Below are 14,985 nucleotides of genomic sequence, written 5' to 3' on the forward strand. Positions count from 1 at the left end.
ATAAAACTCATAACAATTATATAATTTTAAAAAGTATCTTAATAAATTTACACAGATGTTGTACCAGCTAGTTAACTATGGAATTTCTGACTATTGAAGTAGCTGACATTCCAACCCTACACATTTGGATTTACATTATTTTATTGTAATGCGATTTATTTATAAACTTGTCTGCAGTATTCTTTGGCACAGTAACTCAAAATCTAAGTTTCTCGCTAAAAAATTATTCAGCCTGCTTCAACACTTCAATCCTACCTAAAAATCCTCGGCAGGTTTAGTCTTCTGAAAATACCAGACACTCTAAAAACCACTAGAGTGATAATCAACCTTCTTGCAGTATCTTGCTAACATGTCAAACCATACCACTCCACCGTTGCTTGCCAGAGGCCAGGATTAAATAGACAAGTTATTGCACTACTACAGGAGGAGGAGGTCTGTTTGAGCCGTTAAGGAAGCACAAAACTGGAGCTACTCACCACTTTCCAACGATCTTTGACCACGTAGTTGGCCGGAAGAATGTCGACCTGTTCCCCTCCACCACTCATGTTTGGTTCGTCCTTGATGACTGCTGCTAGGCACTGCATTTGCCAGCCAGAGAGTATTTCAGTAGCTCCCAATTTAAATGAGCCATTTATCTGGGGAAAAAAAGGGGCAGGGGGAAAAAATGACAAAACGATTAGAGGTCACAATATAAGTACATGCTATATTTCCACAGGTTTTGCGTGTGACTAAAAGAGAACCAGTCTCTTAGGAAAGAAAACAAACTCACCTTGCAAACACCTGAGCTCACTCCATGCCCAACCTGACAGACACAACCATGCTTTCAAGTCAGCAGCACAAACAAAAAGGGTGACAGTTATCAGCTACACCCTGCAGCAGGACAGTGCTCCTGGGCCCGACAGTCAACAGCACATAGAGAACCAAATGCTGCAAGGGCTGTTATAGTTACCAGGCAAAAAGGTCTTGCTTTAGCAGAGCAGCTGCTACCTACGCAGTTTGTATTTTCAGTGGATGACATCCAACACAAATCAGAGAGGTTTGCCAGGTATTGCATTCAATAAGCCTAAAAGCATCTGAATAGGGTAGAAGGCCTTTACAGAACCAGGAGTACAGACACATCACTGTAATGAACAGCCAAGCATAGAAGATGGGGAGTGTCAGAAAAGGCTGAAGCCATATTATATCAGATGATCAAATTAAAATACAGAGAAATAACTTGTGCCTACGGTGTTTCTCTTCTGCCTCGTGCCCTTTTTTCCTGCTTTTATACAGAGCTCCAGAAAGCCTATGCTGAAATTAATTTTAAGTTTTTATGTTATGTATTTTCTACAAAAATGACTTTCTGAAACACATTAACTCTGCTTTCCTGGAAGAAAATTAATTTAAAAAGGACTAATAAAAGATCTTCCTAAGATATTTTACTGGCTTTAGAAATAGGTGGGATCTTTTACTAAGCATGGATCTTGGCAATTCTGTTGTCCTTCCCTCAAAACAGGAAATATCTTCCTTCCTAAAAATGAGTGTTACCATAGCACTTTGGTTGCAGACTTAAATTAGATTAACAACATAAATACCAAATTTAAAAAAAAATACTAGAGCTGGCCATTCAACCATTATACTTCTTTGGGCACAAAAAAAAAGGAAAAAGTCACCAGTTAATTATGAGCTCAAGTAGAGAAAAGAACTCATTCCCTACAACAGAAAGGCTCAGAGGGAAAGCTAGAAAGTGACCAGCATGTAGTATGCAAAAGGAAGCACAGACAGAAGTATGTCAAAAGTGCAAGACATAAAAAACGATCAAACAAAACATGAACAAAAGATCTCAAAGAGATCTTATACAAATCTTCACAAAAGAAGATTTCATTCTAGATACAGAAGATAGCTACATGGAAAAAAATAGCAGCAGACTAACTCAGTAAGAAGGCTGCTGAGAAACATTCACGAAATCCAACATCTGCTGAAGGATAATCAAAATTCTAGAAGAGACATAAGAAAAATCTGAATATTAAAGAGATTCAGAAGAAAGGTACTGCAAAATGTTCCCAATTCTCAGTGAAAGAGTCCCTGCGTCTGTGTGGGGCAGCTGCCCTTTCAGTCACCAGGTACTGAAATAAGAAACTGGAAAGAGAAAATACACGCTGTGCTTGGTAGCATGACATTTGTGCTTCTTCCTAATGACCAAGTCAAATGCCATTCCCAGGCTCCTTTATGTTCACCAGAACATCTGAACCGGTCTTCCCTAAGCTCCCAGTGTACTCTGTATACACTGTGCGCCCAACCTTCCTACACATCACTGCAGGATACACAGAAGAAAGAACCCCTGCAGAAATCTCTTCTAAGGCTGGCTTTTCTTCCGGTATTTAAAGAAAAGTCATTTAATTATAGACTGCCCCAAACTTTCAACATTGCAAAAACATAAAAACTCCCAACATTAACACAAAGGTACAGAGGAAAGTATCCCCTCCCTAATCTTGAAGGTCTCTTCAGATCACTTTAGGGATGTATGTGCATAATCAAATTTCAGTCTAGTGACTTGTGGTGGAAAGCAATCCCGAGGAATAATTTTAGAGGAGAGACAGAGCATGAAAGTCCATGAGCACTCAAAGCTAGGCAAGGTACAACTGCTTTCCCTGGTGCACTATTCCACTTTCCTTTATCAATGTTTTAATGTATGTGAACAAAGATAACATGTTTGTTATTTCAAGGAATAACATGTATCTTCACTGGGTTTGAAACAGAACAAAATTCTCCCAGGCAGTACCATGAACAGCAGCCATTTGGCAATGTGGAATTACAGAACTAAGTTTGCAGATGTGCTCCGGTACAGCCAGAGCGATACAGCCAAACAAAATGCTAATTTAATTACAGCCCAAGACGAATTTCAAGCTGTTTTACATCACAGTAGCAGCACAAAGCAGCATGAATCAAAACTTATTCCTGAGGCAGTACTAACACTGCAGAAACACGCCCGGACCTACAGGCAAAGGGTTTACTAGAGCACCACTGAAGCATTAACCTACATCCATAGCAAGGTATAACACATTAACCAGAAGCATTACAAAGAAAGGGCAAAAGAAGGGATGAAGTCAGCCTTGTGCAGAAACCATCAGCATATTTAAATTATGCTTTTAATTTACGCATTATTGTAATGCCTTTCAAATCAATAAAGTATAGTGTAAATATTGTTTGACTGGCATCAAAGCCTGTAGTCAGCTCTATGCTAGAGATAAATTTGCTAACAGAAGAGAAGTGGCAAGGGATGGTCAGTGGGGGAATGATAAGGCACTACCTGTCTTCCCCAATATGTGGCAGAGAGCACCATTTTTACATGTTAAATATTAAGTGGTGTTACAGGGAACTAGAGGAGAGATGGAAGGATATCTCTCCAAATTCAGCAAAGCTCTTCCTGATTCAAATGGTGACCAAGCATATGAACTTTGACATATCTGCACCACTCTTCTTGCCTTTAAAATGTGTCAACCATTGAATGTAAAGAGACGTAATTTAAAATATAGTGACTGTGAAAACAAGTACTTTCAGATTGCCTTTTCCCATAGCAAAAGTACAGGATGTCATGAAATTTTTGCATTTCTGTCCCAGGAAGACATGTGAGAGAGTTGAGCAACCTTAAGACACTGTAAAACTGCCTTCCTAGAAACAGCAAGTGAAGCAGAAATGAAAGCAGCTGTGAGAAAGAAACAGTGACAACAGCAGGACCAAATCCTGTCTCTTGGCCAACCTCAGCATGAAGAAGTGTGAAATCAGCTCTTGCATACTGCTCTCTCTTTGAGCCAACAAGGGAGAATCTTCATAGTTTTATAAACTTAGTCTTGGCCTTTACAATAAAGAAATCCGAGAAACCATGTTCACCAATTCACTGAAGGTTGTAAGAGCATTCTGAGTAGTCACTTTATATGCTTTCCCTGCTCTTATCCTCTTAGATATCCATTCTTGACCAACTTAGGTCAGGATACCAGCCTTAGATGGACCCGTGGTATGACTCAGAAGGGCCACACTTGTCTTTTGATGAGGTACTTTCAGCAGGAGTGTATATATAACACATATGTCTCCTTCATCCCTTCCAGGAGGTCAGAGACCAAAAAGTAAATATACATAACCAGATTGCCTATCTCGCAAGCTTTTCTTTCATGCAAGTAAAATTTTAAACAGCTTTATTGCAAAAAATATTTCCTAACTTCACAGAATTACAGCACTCTTAAAACTAAACTTAGAAATAACAAGCATGCCCTGTGGAAATTCCTAATGAATACACGAGATCTTTCCTATGTTAGCTTACTTCAGTCTCAGTATACTGTGGCAGGAGTGCTCAAAATACAGCCAAACTCACACAAACATCAAGTTGAAAACTCATCAGATGTGAGGTGGTTATTAAACAGCAGAACAAAGCTATGCAAGTCTGTCTCTCACCATCTTACTAAGGATCCCGGATAATCTTGAGCGAATTAATCTCACTGTGGAGGAATTACAATATGTCACTTTATTTCAGGACACATCCTTACCTCCAGAAATCTACAAATGTGAACAATCAGAACAAGTTTATTAAGACTTCTGTAACCCATGACCCACTGTAACCACCTCAGGAGCATGATCCACGTTAAGAGCAGATCCCAATGGTGTTAAAGGAAGTTGATGAAAACTACAGCTTTTTTGGGTGAGACAAACTGGATAACTGCAAAAGCAAAAGAAGTAACCCCAGTAACTGCAGCCTAGAAATCAGATCAATCTCCCTGTCCGATACCTGCATGGAAGAAACAAATGAAAAATAGTTGTAAATAGAATTTAAGCATAATTTAGCTGTTCCCAACGTGAACTTTACTGGCATTAAGCCAAAGCAAAACAGATGGGGTGGTGAATAAGATGAGAACATAACAAGTAGGATTGAGAGTGCTTGGAAGTAAGGAAAAAAAAACCACTGGAGTTTCCAAGAGCCACTGCTCAGCAGCACTGGGGCTTAGTTGATGGCAGCATTAACTGCACGCACTCAGGGTCCCTCACTGTTTTTCCAACGTCATCTGCTCCAACACACAATACCAACTGTAAATATGAAATCACTCACATTGAAGCAAACAACAAAACCCCTTAAATCTTTGTATAAATAAGCTGTACCATGCACTAGCATTCTGCCATTAGGGTAGGAATGCATATGACAGTACAGGAAAGAAGTTGATTAAAAAAAATTAGGTGCACTGGACTAACAGCCCCTCAGCCCTGGAATACACCATATCTCCTGCTGAACTTGAAACAGCAATGAAAAACAACTCATACGCTGTCAGGGTAGGTCTGACAAGAAAAACTTATAAGATTCTGAATTGTTTCTTGAAGACACATATCTTCCTTCATTGCCTGCCCCTGCTGTAGCAGACCCTGCTCAGAGAGCAGGTTCAACTCCTGGCAGCTGCACCTTAAAGTCTCCTCTGGGACATACTCTTCTCATAGGTATGCAAGGGCAATCAGACTTAGAAATTCTGGGCTTGCTATTAACAGCATTTCATTTCTGTAAAAAACAAAACACCTGAAGGTGTTTTGTTGCAAGATGCTGGGACTGTTTTTCATCTTTGAAAGGTTTATGACCATTAAGGAGTGATGTAGGAAAACCAAACAAACAAAAAAAAAAAACCAAAAAAAGCTGCAATCAAGACAGACAGGTCCAGATTCTGTGCTAACATGAGGCTGCACTGAACAGAAGATACATAAAGTATATTAAATATGATAACAGATGTGCCTTGACAGCATTATTATGACTAGCCAGTTGCACAGCCAGCTGAATGTATTATTGCCTGCACAGTGAAAGTAACAGCACAGGACCTGAGGAAAACAACCCCCCAAACACACAATAACATACTGCCAGAGACTGTATTTACACACATTACAGAGCAGTCAGACACACCAGTAATTTCTGTGCCAAACCCACCTATCTACAGGGAGAAACAGCACAGCTAATTATGACAACAAATCATTAGGAATGCACACCAGATAAGCACGCCTACACTACCAGCAGTTTAAGCGATCCTAATCGTCTCCAAATACATCTCAGCAGTAAAGGTAAAACAATGGGAGGAAGGAAAATTTGAGAGGAAAGGCTATTACCTTTCACCAATATCTTTCACGGAGTTGCTCCAAGTCTTGAAACAAGCAGAACTTTAAATGCAACATGAGGAAATCCTTCAATATCATAATCAATTTAACTTCCACTAATTTAACAGGCAAATATTATGGTTTGCTTACAATAAACATTTAACTGCAGCTTAAGTATATGTACCTGCAAAATCTATATAGATCACTACTTGCAAAGCTTGATTAGTCTGCTGGTAGCCAAAACAAATGTATCTGAATAAAAGTAAAAACTAAACAGAGGTTAATCCGCTCCCTTCTCTCTAAAGGGTGCTTTCGTGAGGAGCCTGTCACTCATCTTTCATCAAGAAAATGGCCATTTCAAATCACTTTTCATAGCTGAGGTCAACAGCAACCTTTCTTGGAGAACAGTATTTTTCTTGAAAAAACTCAGGCACACAGCAAACTGATAACACCTGTTGCTCAATGGTCTCATTATAACTTTTTATATTAGGTTATCAAAAAGCCCACAGCCTGAAATCAATCATTTTAAACCTCCATTCTAAAGAAAACGGTGTTTATTGTACCCATTCAAAACATTTTATGATAGATGCAGTCACCATAATTAAAAAGGACTAAATAAACTTGTCCAAAAGCTATTCAGAGTTTAGAGACATAACAGTAAGTTTCTGATTAGAGATTGGTAATTTGATTCAAATTCTGGAAGACAGGGTTTTTTGCTGGGAAAATTCATGTTATAGATTTGCCATATAGACTTCATATTACCAAGCACTTCAATAATAAAAACTAGCACAAGTGGGGCAACTGCCACTTGCTGCACTGATATGTCATATCAGACTAAATAAGACTAAATGGGACAAAATTTTTTCAGTTTTCAAGCCCAGTGCTGATCACAGCAGAGACTGTTTGTTATTACACAGAAGAGATTTCCTGGGATTGACAAAAACATGACAAATCATGCCAACTGTTAGTCACTTAAAACATCCCTCTACAGCCCTTCTGTAACCATTTTCCCATTTTTGTAAGGAACTCTTCCCCCTGGTTGGAGCATGGTCAGGGGAGCAGGTTCAACCTTCCTCTGCCGCTTGCATTTCTACAGTTTCATTCTCTGGTCTTCAGTCTCACCCTTTTTTAGTTTGCAGACAGCTGGCTAAGGAAACTTTCCTGTCTGAGCACTCAGGAGCCACTCTGGCCACTTGCACCACTGAGCTTTTGTACCCTTACAGGCTGTGTTTCTCTTGTGTTCTTCATGCCCTCTTGGTCAACGGTGATCTTTGGTCTGGGGTCTTGTCATGTCTTATCTGGGTTCTAGAGTTTCTAGACGAACCAGCCACCCAGCGCTGCAGGTCCCCATGCCCTTTGTTTGGCAAAGGGTCGACACCAATTTGTGGCCTCTTGCCTGGGGTTCCAGGCATTTACCCCCATCCTGGGCACAATCTGATCTCACACTGAAGCTGCACACCAGCTACTTGCTTTGTTGTGTTCCTCAACAGTCCTCCCTTTCTTTTAAGCATATCTACTAATACAGTAAAAGGAAAAAGAAAAAACTTTTGAGGCATTTAACCACTGCCTTTCTACTTGTTATTACAAGTAACAAACTTAACAGAATTAAAACTGACAAAATTGCCTAAGGGCAGAGTACAAGGTTATAGATTCCCATGCACAAATACTTAAATTATTCCCAATAGAAAATCATGAAGGATTCTCAGATATCAGTCATTTATCGACTGGTTGATCGTGACTACTCATTTGATGTGAAAATGGTGTACTCAATTTTCCTTACCTACATCTTTAAGAGCAGACTAGGAACACAGTAAAACAGTACATGGCTCTTCCCATTTAGGTTCTAATTCTAAGAGAATGCCTTAATTAACACTTCACCTTCAGGCTGTATATCATGTACCTGTGTTTCAGGTGGTGTGGTTTGATGCCACCGACCATACTTACTCTGCTGTTCGAACCCTTTCTGCATATATAAAACATATTGTGTCAAGCGTTCACATCTCTCCAGTAAGCTGGACTTCACTGAGATGTAAGTTCCTGGCACAGCTAATGCCTTTCAAAGAGAGTTTGTGACTCTTTTTATGATGCTGCATATTTTCCTGGAGCCACCCACACCCTTTGTATTTGGTTAGCTATTGCCTCTGTCCCTCCATGGGCTTTATCATGAAACCCCCTAGCTACAGTTATTAAATATTTTTTTGGCAGAATCATTTTCACCCAATTGTCCCTATTCCATCATCATTTTGGGCTGCTTCCAATTTTTCCCATTGTCTCTTTTTTTCAGTTTAGCAGTCCTGCTCACACACAGTCCTGCAGTCTGTCAAATTTGTCCATTCCCTCTGGTCGCTCCCAGAGCCACAACAGCACATTGTCCCAGAGGCTGCCTGGTTGCAGCCTTTGCAGCTGCACCAGCGAGGGCAATTTCTACTGACTCCTGTAGTGCCTCTGGTGTGGGCTGGGCATTGCATTACAGCAATTTCTGTAGGTAACTGCAATTCTAGCAAATTGCATATTTGCTCTCCATTACATACTCTCTTCCCCTGCTGATGTAAAAAATCCCCTTCTTTCCATAAGACTCTTGCTTTTGGTAGTCCAAAGGCATACCAAGAGTCCATACAGATGTTAACTTATTTTCCTTTGAAAATGATGCCACAACAGCTCAAGCTGGTGCCTCTGAGGAAGGACCTCCAACAAAGGAATCCCTGGGATATTGTACCGTCACAGTCTGTGCATCTGTTTCAGTGGTGATATTTAGTCTCTTGCTGTTCACTGGCTCCTGCAGAGTCAGTCTCTGGGTGAGCAGCCACCCCCTGGCCAGCACAGCAAAGTCCCCGTGCCCTTTGTCAGGCAGAGGGTTGGTGCCAATCCATGGCCCCTTGCCGGGGGCTCCCATCATTTCCCCTCTCCCCAGGTACAACCTGCAGCTCACACTGCAGCTACGTAACAAAATGCCTGCACTAGGTGTGTTCCTCAACACTGATGACTTGCCCAAAGGTGATACCATCACAGCTGGTTCGTTTTTTCTTCTACCCTCGGGAAATCCCAGTGCATTCTCAACCACACACAATGATTTCCTGAGCTTTTTTCTCTCAAAGACAAAAGTCCCCAGAGGCATAAAACTTGGTTTTCGATGGCAAGTTCAAATTTCATTGTTATTTGACAATCTGCTGTTTCCTTTATAGTTAATATTGAAAGACAATATTGAGAAAAAGAACAATAATATCAAGACAGATAATGGCCTGCACCTGCTTCTCTCTATGCCAGAACATCCTAGAAAAACTCTTGTATATGCAATTTCTTTCTTCACCACTGTGTGATTCAGTTTCCAAGGAGAAGGGTCGTTACTAAGATTATGGGAGAGTTTTACAGGCTGGTCTGGACTGCCTCTATATAGGCCATTTCCATGTGTGTCAATGATGCCACCCAGTTCACAACAGTCAGTATCTGCTTACACTCTCCCAGAAGATGCAAATAATCACTTTCCCTCCATGAGTTTTCTTATCTGTTGAGTTAAGCAGTTCTATGACCTAGGTATATGTTCTCTCATTCCAGTTAGATTTTACGCCAGCTTGTTGTGTCATGGGAAAAAAACCCTAAAAAGCAACAAAACCCCACAAAGCAAATAAGCAAACAAAAACCACCCTAAAAACCTCCCAAAACCCCCAACAAAAACAAACAAACAAAAGCCACCAAAACAAACAACCAACCTTTAAAATATGTTCTTCAGGACAGATCCATTGTAATAAACCATATTTGTACTTTGATACTTAATTTGATGGTGTTATGCCAGGTTTTTACATACGCACATAGGCTCAAAATTTGTTTCTTTGAAAAAACATAATAAACCTGATGCCATATTTCAATGTGAAAATAATTTTCTACTCATAGCTGTAATAAAGTAATGGAAAACTAAATTTTGTACATGAGTTGGCCAATGGTCATAATAATTTTTCAAACCTAGCTCAACCTGCAATGAGTGATTACGCCTTCTGTCCTCAGCTTGCCAGAGTAAGTTGGCTACTGCTGGATGCTTCTAATAATAAATACTCCACAGACAGAACAATTACTGGTTCAAGTCCAGCCTGGGATGTTTGGAGGGGGCAAAAACGTATATAATTTAATCCCAAACAGAAAAATAGGCAGCAAGGCTAAAGACAATCTGTTCTGCAAAAGAAGCAACAAGCACACTGGAAATACCAGCTTCTGAGCTGCCACCAGATTTGAAAATATGCTGCAGGACCTACACATGTCACTTAGCCCTGAGCCCTAAAACCCAAATGTCTTGTCATTTCCCTCAGATCAATTGTCACAAGAGTGAGAAACCACTTGACTACCTGCCCTTTGCATTTCCACCTTTTACATTTTCTTTTTTTGTCCTGTTAGCTTAATAAACCTCATCTCTGCTTGAGAAGCAACCACTCCTGATTCTTTATGGACATGGAAAACAGCAGAAAGAAAAAGTGCATCTTCAACAAAAAGCTTCTTAATACAACCAAACTCATGTTCAGACATCTATGAATAAGTCATACAGGTCATGCATACAGAGCAGGGCATTGCTGCAGAGAGAAAAACAAAAAAAAGGGAGGCAATTTTGTCCTTGCCTACTACTGAGAGACAGTAGTCCGATAAAGGGCCAGCATCCATGTCTCATGGTCACTAAAAATTCTGGAACACAGAAAAGGTTGAAAGGTGCCTTCCAGCCACCTGAAAACGTAACTCTTTAAAATGAACGTATCTTAGCCAAAAGAAACACCGAAAAGCCAGGGAATGTAGTGTAGAAGTATCTCCCTATGATGAAAATTTAAGATACAGAAGGGCTCTGCCATTCTAGCTCATCTTCTGCCAGAAGCTGCAGCCTGACAACTGCAAATTAGCTTTTCATGAGTGTTTTCTTTAAGGACAGGACCTAGAATAAGGGAGATGATGAATTCCAGATCTCTTGCTCTTTTCAGACCAAGGTGGGGCACCTTTAAGAAGGCATGCTTTAGGTACTGCAAATTTTACTAAAAGCAGAAAAACAGCAACAGCAACACCGAAAGTCGCATTTTAGATGCTAATGAATGAAGGTGGAGAATCAATGATAGCACTGTTACACCACATCACCTACATTCCTTCCCCCATAAATCTTAAAAACAGACACTGATCCTGGATCCACAACTTCAGGTTCCTGGTTAGGCAATCTTAAAATCCTGTCTGCAATGAACAGATAAGAAAGATTGATTAGAGGAAAGATAAGAAAGAAGATGCCAAGGATTTTTGCTTGCTGTTTAGTTTAAAGAGCTCTGCAGAGGATCTGGAAAATCAGACTCTTCCACAACAGATACGTTTAGAAAACTGAAAATTAAAAAGTAAACTAAGTGGCTGGCAGAGGGGAGAAGTCCTGATTTACAAACCTGTTAGAATAGGCTGGGTGCTTTCAGGAAGACTCAGTGAGCACACAGATACATCCATCTCACTAATAACAATGTTTCTGGACAGGTGTGGTATGAGACCAAAGGCCTTGAAAATTAAGATGTCCCGTGATTAAAATAAAGTTTCTCTAGAACTAGTAACTAGCTAAAAGAGAGGAAAACACATAAGAATGCAGAGCTAGGTTTCCCAAGAGAGTGCTGTTACCAGTGAAATGACACAGCTTGTGTATATAGAAAATTATTCAGGCCAGCAAACAAAAAGGCTGAAAAACTGCAGACTGCAACACCAAGAAGGGCGTAAGTAGGGCAAACATGTTGTACATGTCTTTCCTTAAGCATCATCTCTTGGTCACTGGTAGGGAAAGGACTGGAGCAATCCAGAGTTTGGCCTCAGCAGTTGAATTTATGATCCTATAATCAAAACCTTTTCACTAGACATCAAAGTCTCCTTATCCTTCTGCAGTCTTTTCAGACTCAACTGGTAGGCCACCAAACCTTTCAACACAGAGAGCCTCTGGGCTGACCGTGAGCCTCAGAACATCCACTGTTGCACAGACACTGAGGAGTCCACTTCCATCTGTCATAAGATCTCTTTCATAAGGCTGGGATGCCCCAGTTCTTCAAAGAGGAAAGCTGCACCCACAGGCATTCTCTCTGCTCCCCGTTGTACCCATCCGGCTTGAGTCAGCCCATGATCCACAGTTTGTTCCTTTCATATTGTTCACCCAATAAAAGATGACACAGCCTGACACCAAAAGGAAAGGGTTTCCAAACACATCTTATTTGATTAGATCTACAGTCCATCACGCTGTCAACATCTTCCTTCTCAGCTACAGAAAAGATCCTTTCCTGTGTATGCAGCTCGAGTAGTGGAGAAGGCCTAATGGAAAACAGCGCAGAACTGGGTAAGACCAAAAGGGATTAAGGGATTGTAAATCTGATGAAAAAAGCTACTGTAGCAGTTTTATTTTTCCCCATCAACTCTATTGCTGTATCTGCTGGTCTCCAAAAAACCAGAAAAGTTTATGTGAAAAAAACAATTGACACATTGAGTTCCAAGTCACATTATTATTGATATATTATTTTCCATATTTTCTGGGATAACTGTCATGGGTCTCAACAATGTGATACACAGCCTGTATGTCGGCACTGTTGCAGAGAAGACCAAGAGTTGGCCTGAACAACACTATCCAGTTTGTGGCTGAGGAGACTGCTACAGGCAAGGGAATCTCAATTTGGGTTCAGACACACGGTGTAAAAATCACATCATTTCCCTCACCTCCCACCTCTCCTCCTTAGTGCTTCAACAAATATCCAACAGATTGTCCCATTCTTTTTCTGCCCTAGGGAGAGAGGCCTCATAGCTGGCCTTCCTTATCCCTCCCTCCCAAAGCAATCTTAACATTTATTCCAATTGAACAGTGTCCCACAATGACATGTAAGGGGATTTCATAAAGTTTCAGAGGAATACCCACTTTTTTGGTTATTTTTGACAGGAGTCATGTCCATTCTGTATCTTGTTCAGTAAACTAGCAGAGCTAAACCAGCCTTTTAGCAAATGCTTCGACAATCCCTCCAGAAAATATGGGGCTGTGCCTTCCAGCATTCAAAGTAGAAGATACCAAGAAAGCCAATACACCCTTAAAAACAAGGGAACTGTTTAGAAAGCCCTTGAGGACTTTATAAGCCCTTATTGCCCTATTCGGCCCTACTTCTGTGCCCTGCTCTGTTTTCAGAGTGAATCGATGTTACCGAGAGGTCGCTGTGGAGCTCAGGAAAACAAATCCCATCTAGGAGCTCCCCAGGACAAAGAGCCATTCCCAAAGTGTTTTTCTGGACCCTGCACATGTAACAATTGCTTCCGTTGGAGAAGAGCTCTGTGCTGCCTTCACTAATTAACATTAGGGTTGGGGTGGAGAGGGAAGAGGAAGGAAATCCACACATGGGCCACTAGCACCACTTTATAGCATCAACCCTGGGGGCAGATGAAATAGATTTCTTAACACCACAGACACTTCTTTCTGGAGGACCGAGAGTATTGATGGGGATCTGACTTTCCTCTTGACGACTATTCCAAGAAAAAAAGGCTAGGCAGGTGTCCTCAAGACTGATACCTGATAAAAGTGTCCTACAAGGGAATTTCAGTGGTTTTCTTTGCCAGTCAGAGAAGAGGAATTTTGCCTATTCCTTAAGGAATGAGATTATCATAAAGCATACAAAAGCACACAGAACCCAAAAGTAACAGCAGTGGAAACACGTACACCATTCATAAGCACTGCATCTCCAAAGTTTCTTATCCCACACACGTCAGCATGAGGATGGTTCTTATGAGCTGAATGATCACTGGCACACAAAGGAAAAAAAGCCAAAACATTAACACATCGTTCGTGTTCTACCTCTCTTATACCGAGAGAGGGTCTCAAAGGAAGGGGACACACTGAAATGTGGTGAGTAACTTGCAGTGAGACAGTCCTGACACTCTGTAGTCAGAGCACCTCTACAGGCACAGCACCTACAAGCATTAATGCTGTGGGAGCATTAGCACATCCTGCTGCACACACAACATGAGGTTAAATTTCACTCATAAAAAGGCCTCGGGCTCAAAATCTCTGTTGTGACTCAGTGAGAAGTTTGTTCCTGAAAGGCAGCATTTTCAGTGACAGTAAAAGGAATGTAAAGAAATCCACATGAAATGGTAAAATTAGAAAGCTTTTCCTTCTATCAATCAAATCATCTGTACTCCCTCCTTGCAAGCCTAAGGAAATTCAAAAATATAGAAAAAAGGTATTAATACAGAGCTGGTTTGGAATGTTCAGAAACATGATACCAACAGGTTTTGAAGTTGCTACCCCCCAGGAATCACAGTGGGCTTTGAACTTGGCATGCAAATAGCTCAGCAGCACTGTCGGAGCAGCAATGTCACTCCATCACTTCATACAGCATTCTGGTTTCCTGTTAAATACAAGATGCACTTCAAGGTCATGGTGTTCATCTTGAGAGTTCTCAGTGGGTCCGACCCAGGTTACCGGATACCTTCTCTGCCAGAATGCAGGGAAAGCAGAATGCCTCAGGACACATTCAGCGATGCCAGCTTGGGTGCCACGAGCAGCGAGGACACAATGGCAGGAGCCTTCGAGCCCCAAGGCTGCAGCAGACACGGAGACCACACAGAAGAGCATCACGTCCCACCCCGCGACAGAGGAGAAACTCATCCTTCCTGCCTCAACCCCGAGCACCAGGGAGTTATCCCAGCGTAACGCGATGGAAACGCTCCCTCCCCAGAGACCTCTACGGAACGGTCTGGCTTTCCACATGCAGCTGAGCGGGCACGCTGTGGCCCCGGGAAGGACGCCGTGCAAAGCCTCGGGCGGCACCTGCCCCCCCGAGGTGGCTGACACCCCCCGTGGGTTTCCCCGGAGCCCGGCCCGGCACAAGGCCGCGGGTGCCCTCGCTACTCGGCCCCCGCCCGGCACCACCC

At 41.6% G+C, this 14,985-nt stretch overlaps 1 protein-coding gene across 1 annotated transcript in view; it reads right to left on the bottom strand.

The window, feature by feature from the left end:
• The window catches only part of TTBK1 (tau tubulin kinase 1), a 104,467-nt gene that overhangs the window by 88,663 nt on the left and 819 nt on the right, over positions 1 to 14,985 (bottom strand). Inside the window, exon 2 of the mRNA XM_050315218.1 lies at positions 477 to 635. Coding sequence (XP_050171175.1) covers positions 477 to 584 — 108 coding nt within the window. The 5' untranslated portion in view covers positions 585 to 635. The remainder of the gene's footprint in view (positions 1 to 476; positions 636 to 14,985) is intronic.

This window comes from Myiozetetes cayanensis, unplaced genomic scaffold (assembly GCF_022539395.1).
Source record: "Myiozetetes cayanensis isolate MyiCay16 unplaced genomic scaffold, myiCay2020 scf2-11, whole genome shotgun sequence".
NCBI lineage: Eukaryota > Metazoa > Chordata > Aves > Passeriformes > Tyrannidae > Myiozetetes > Myiozetetes cayanensis.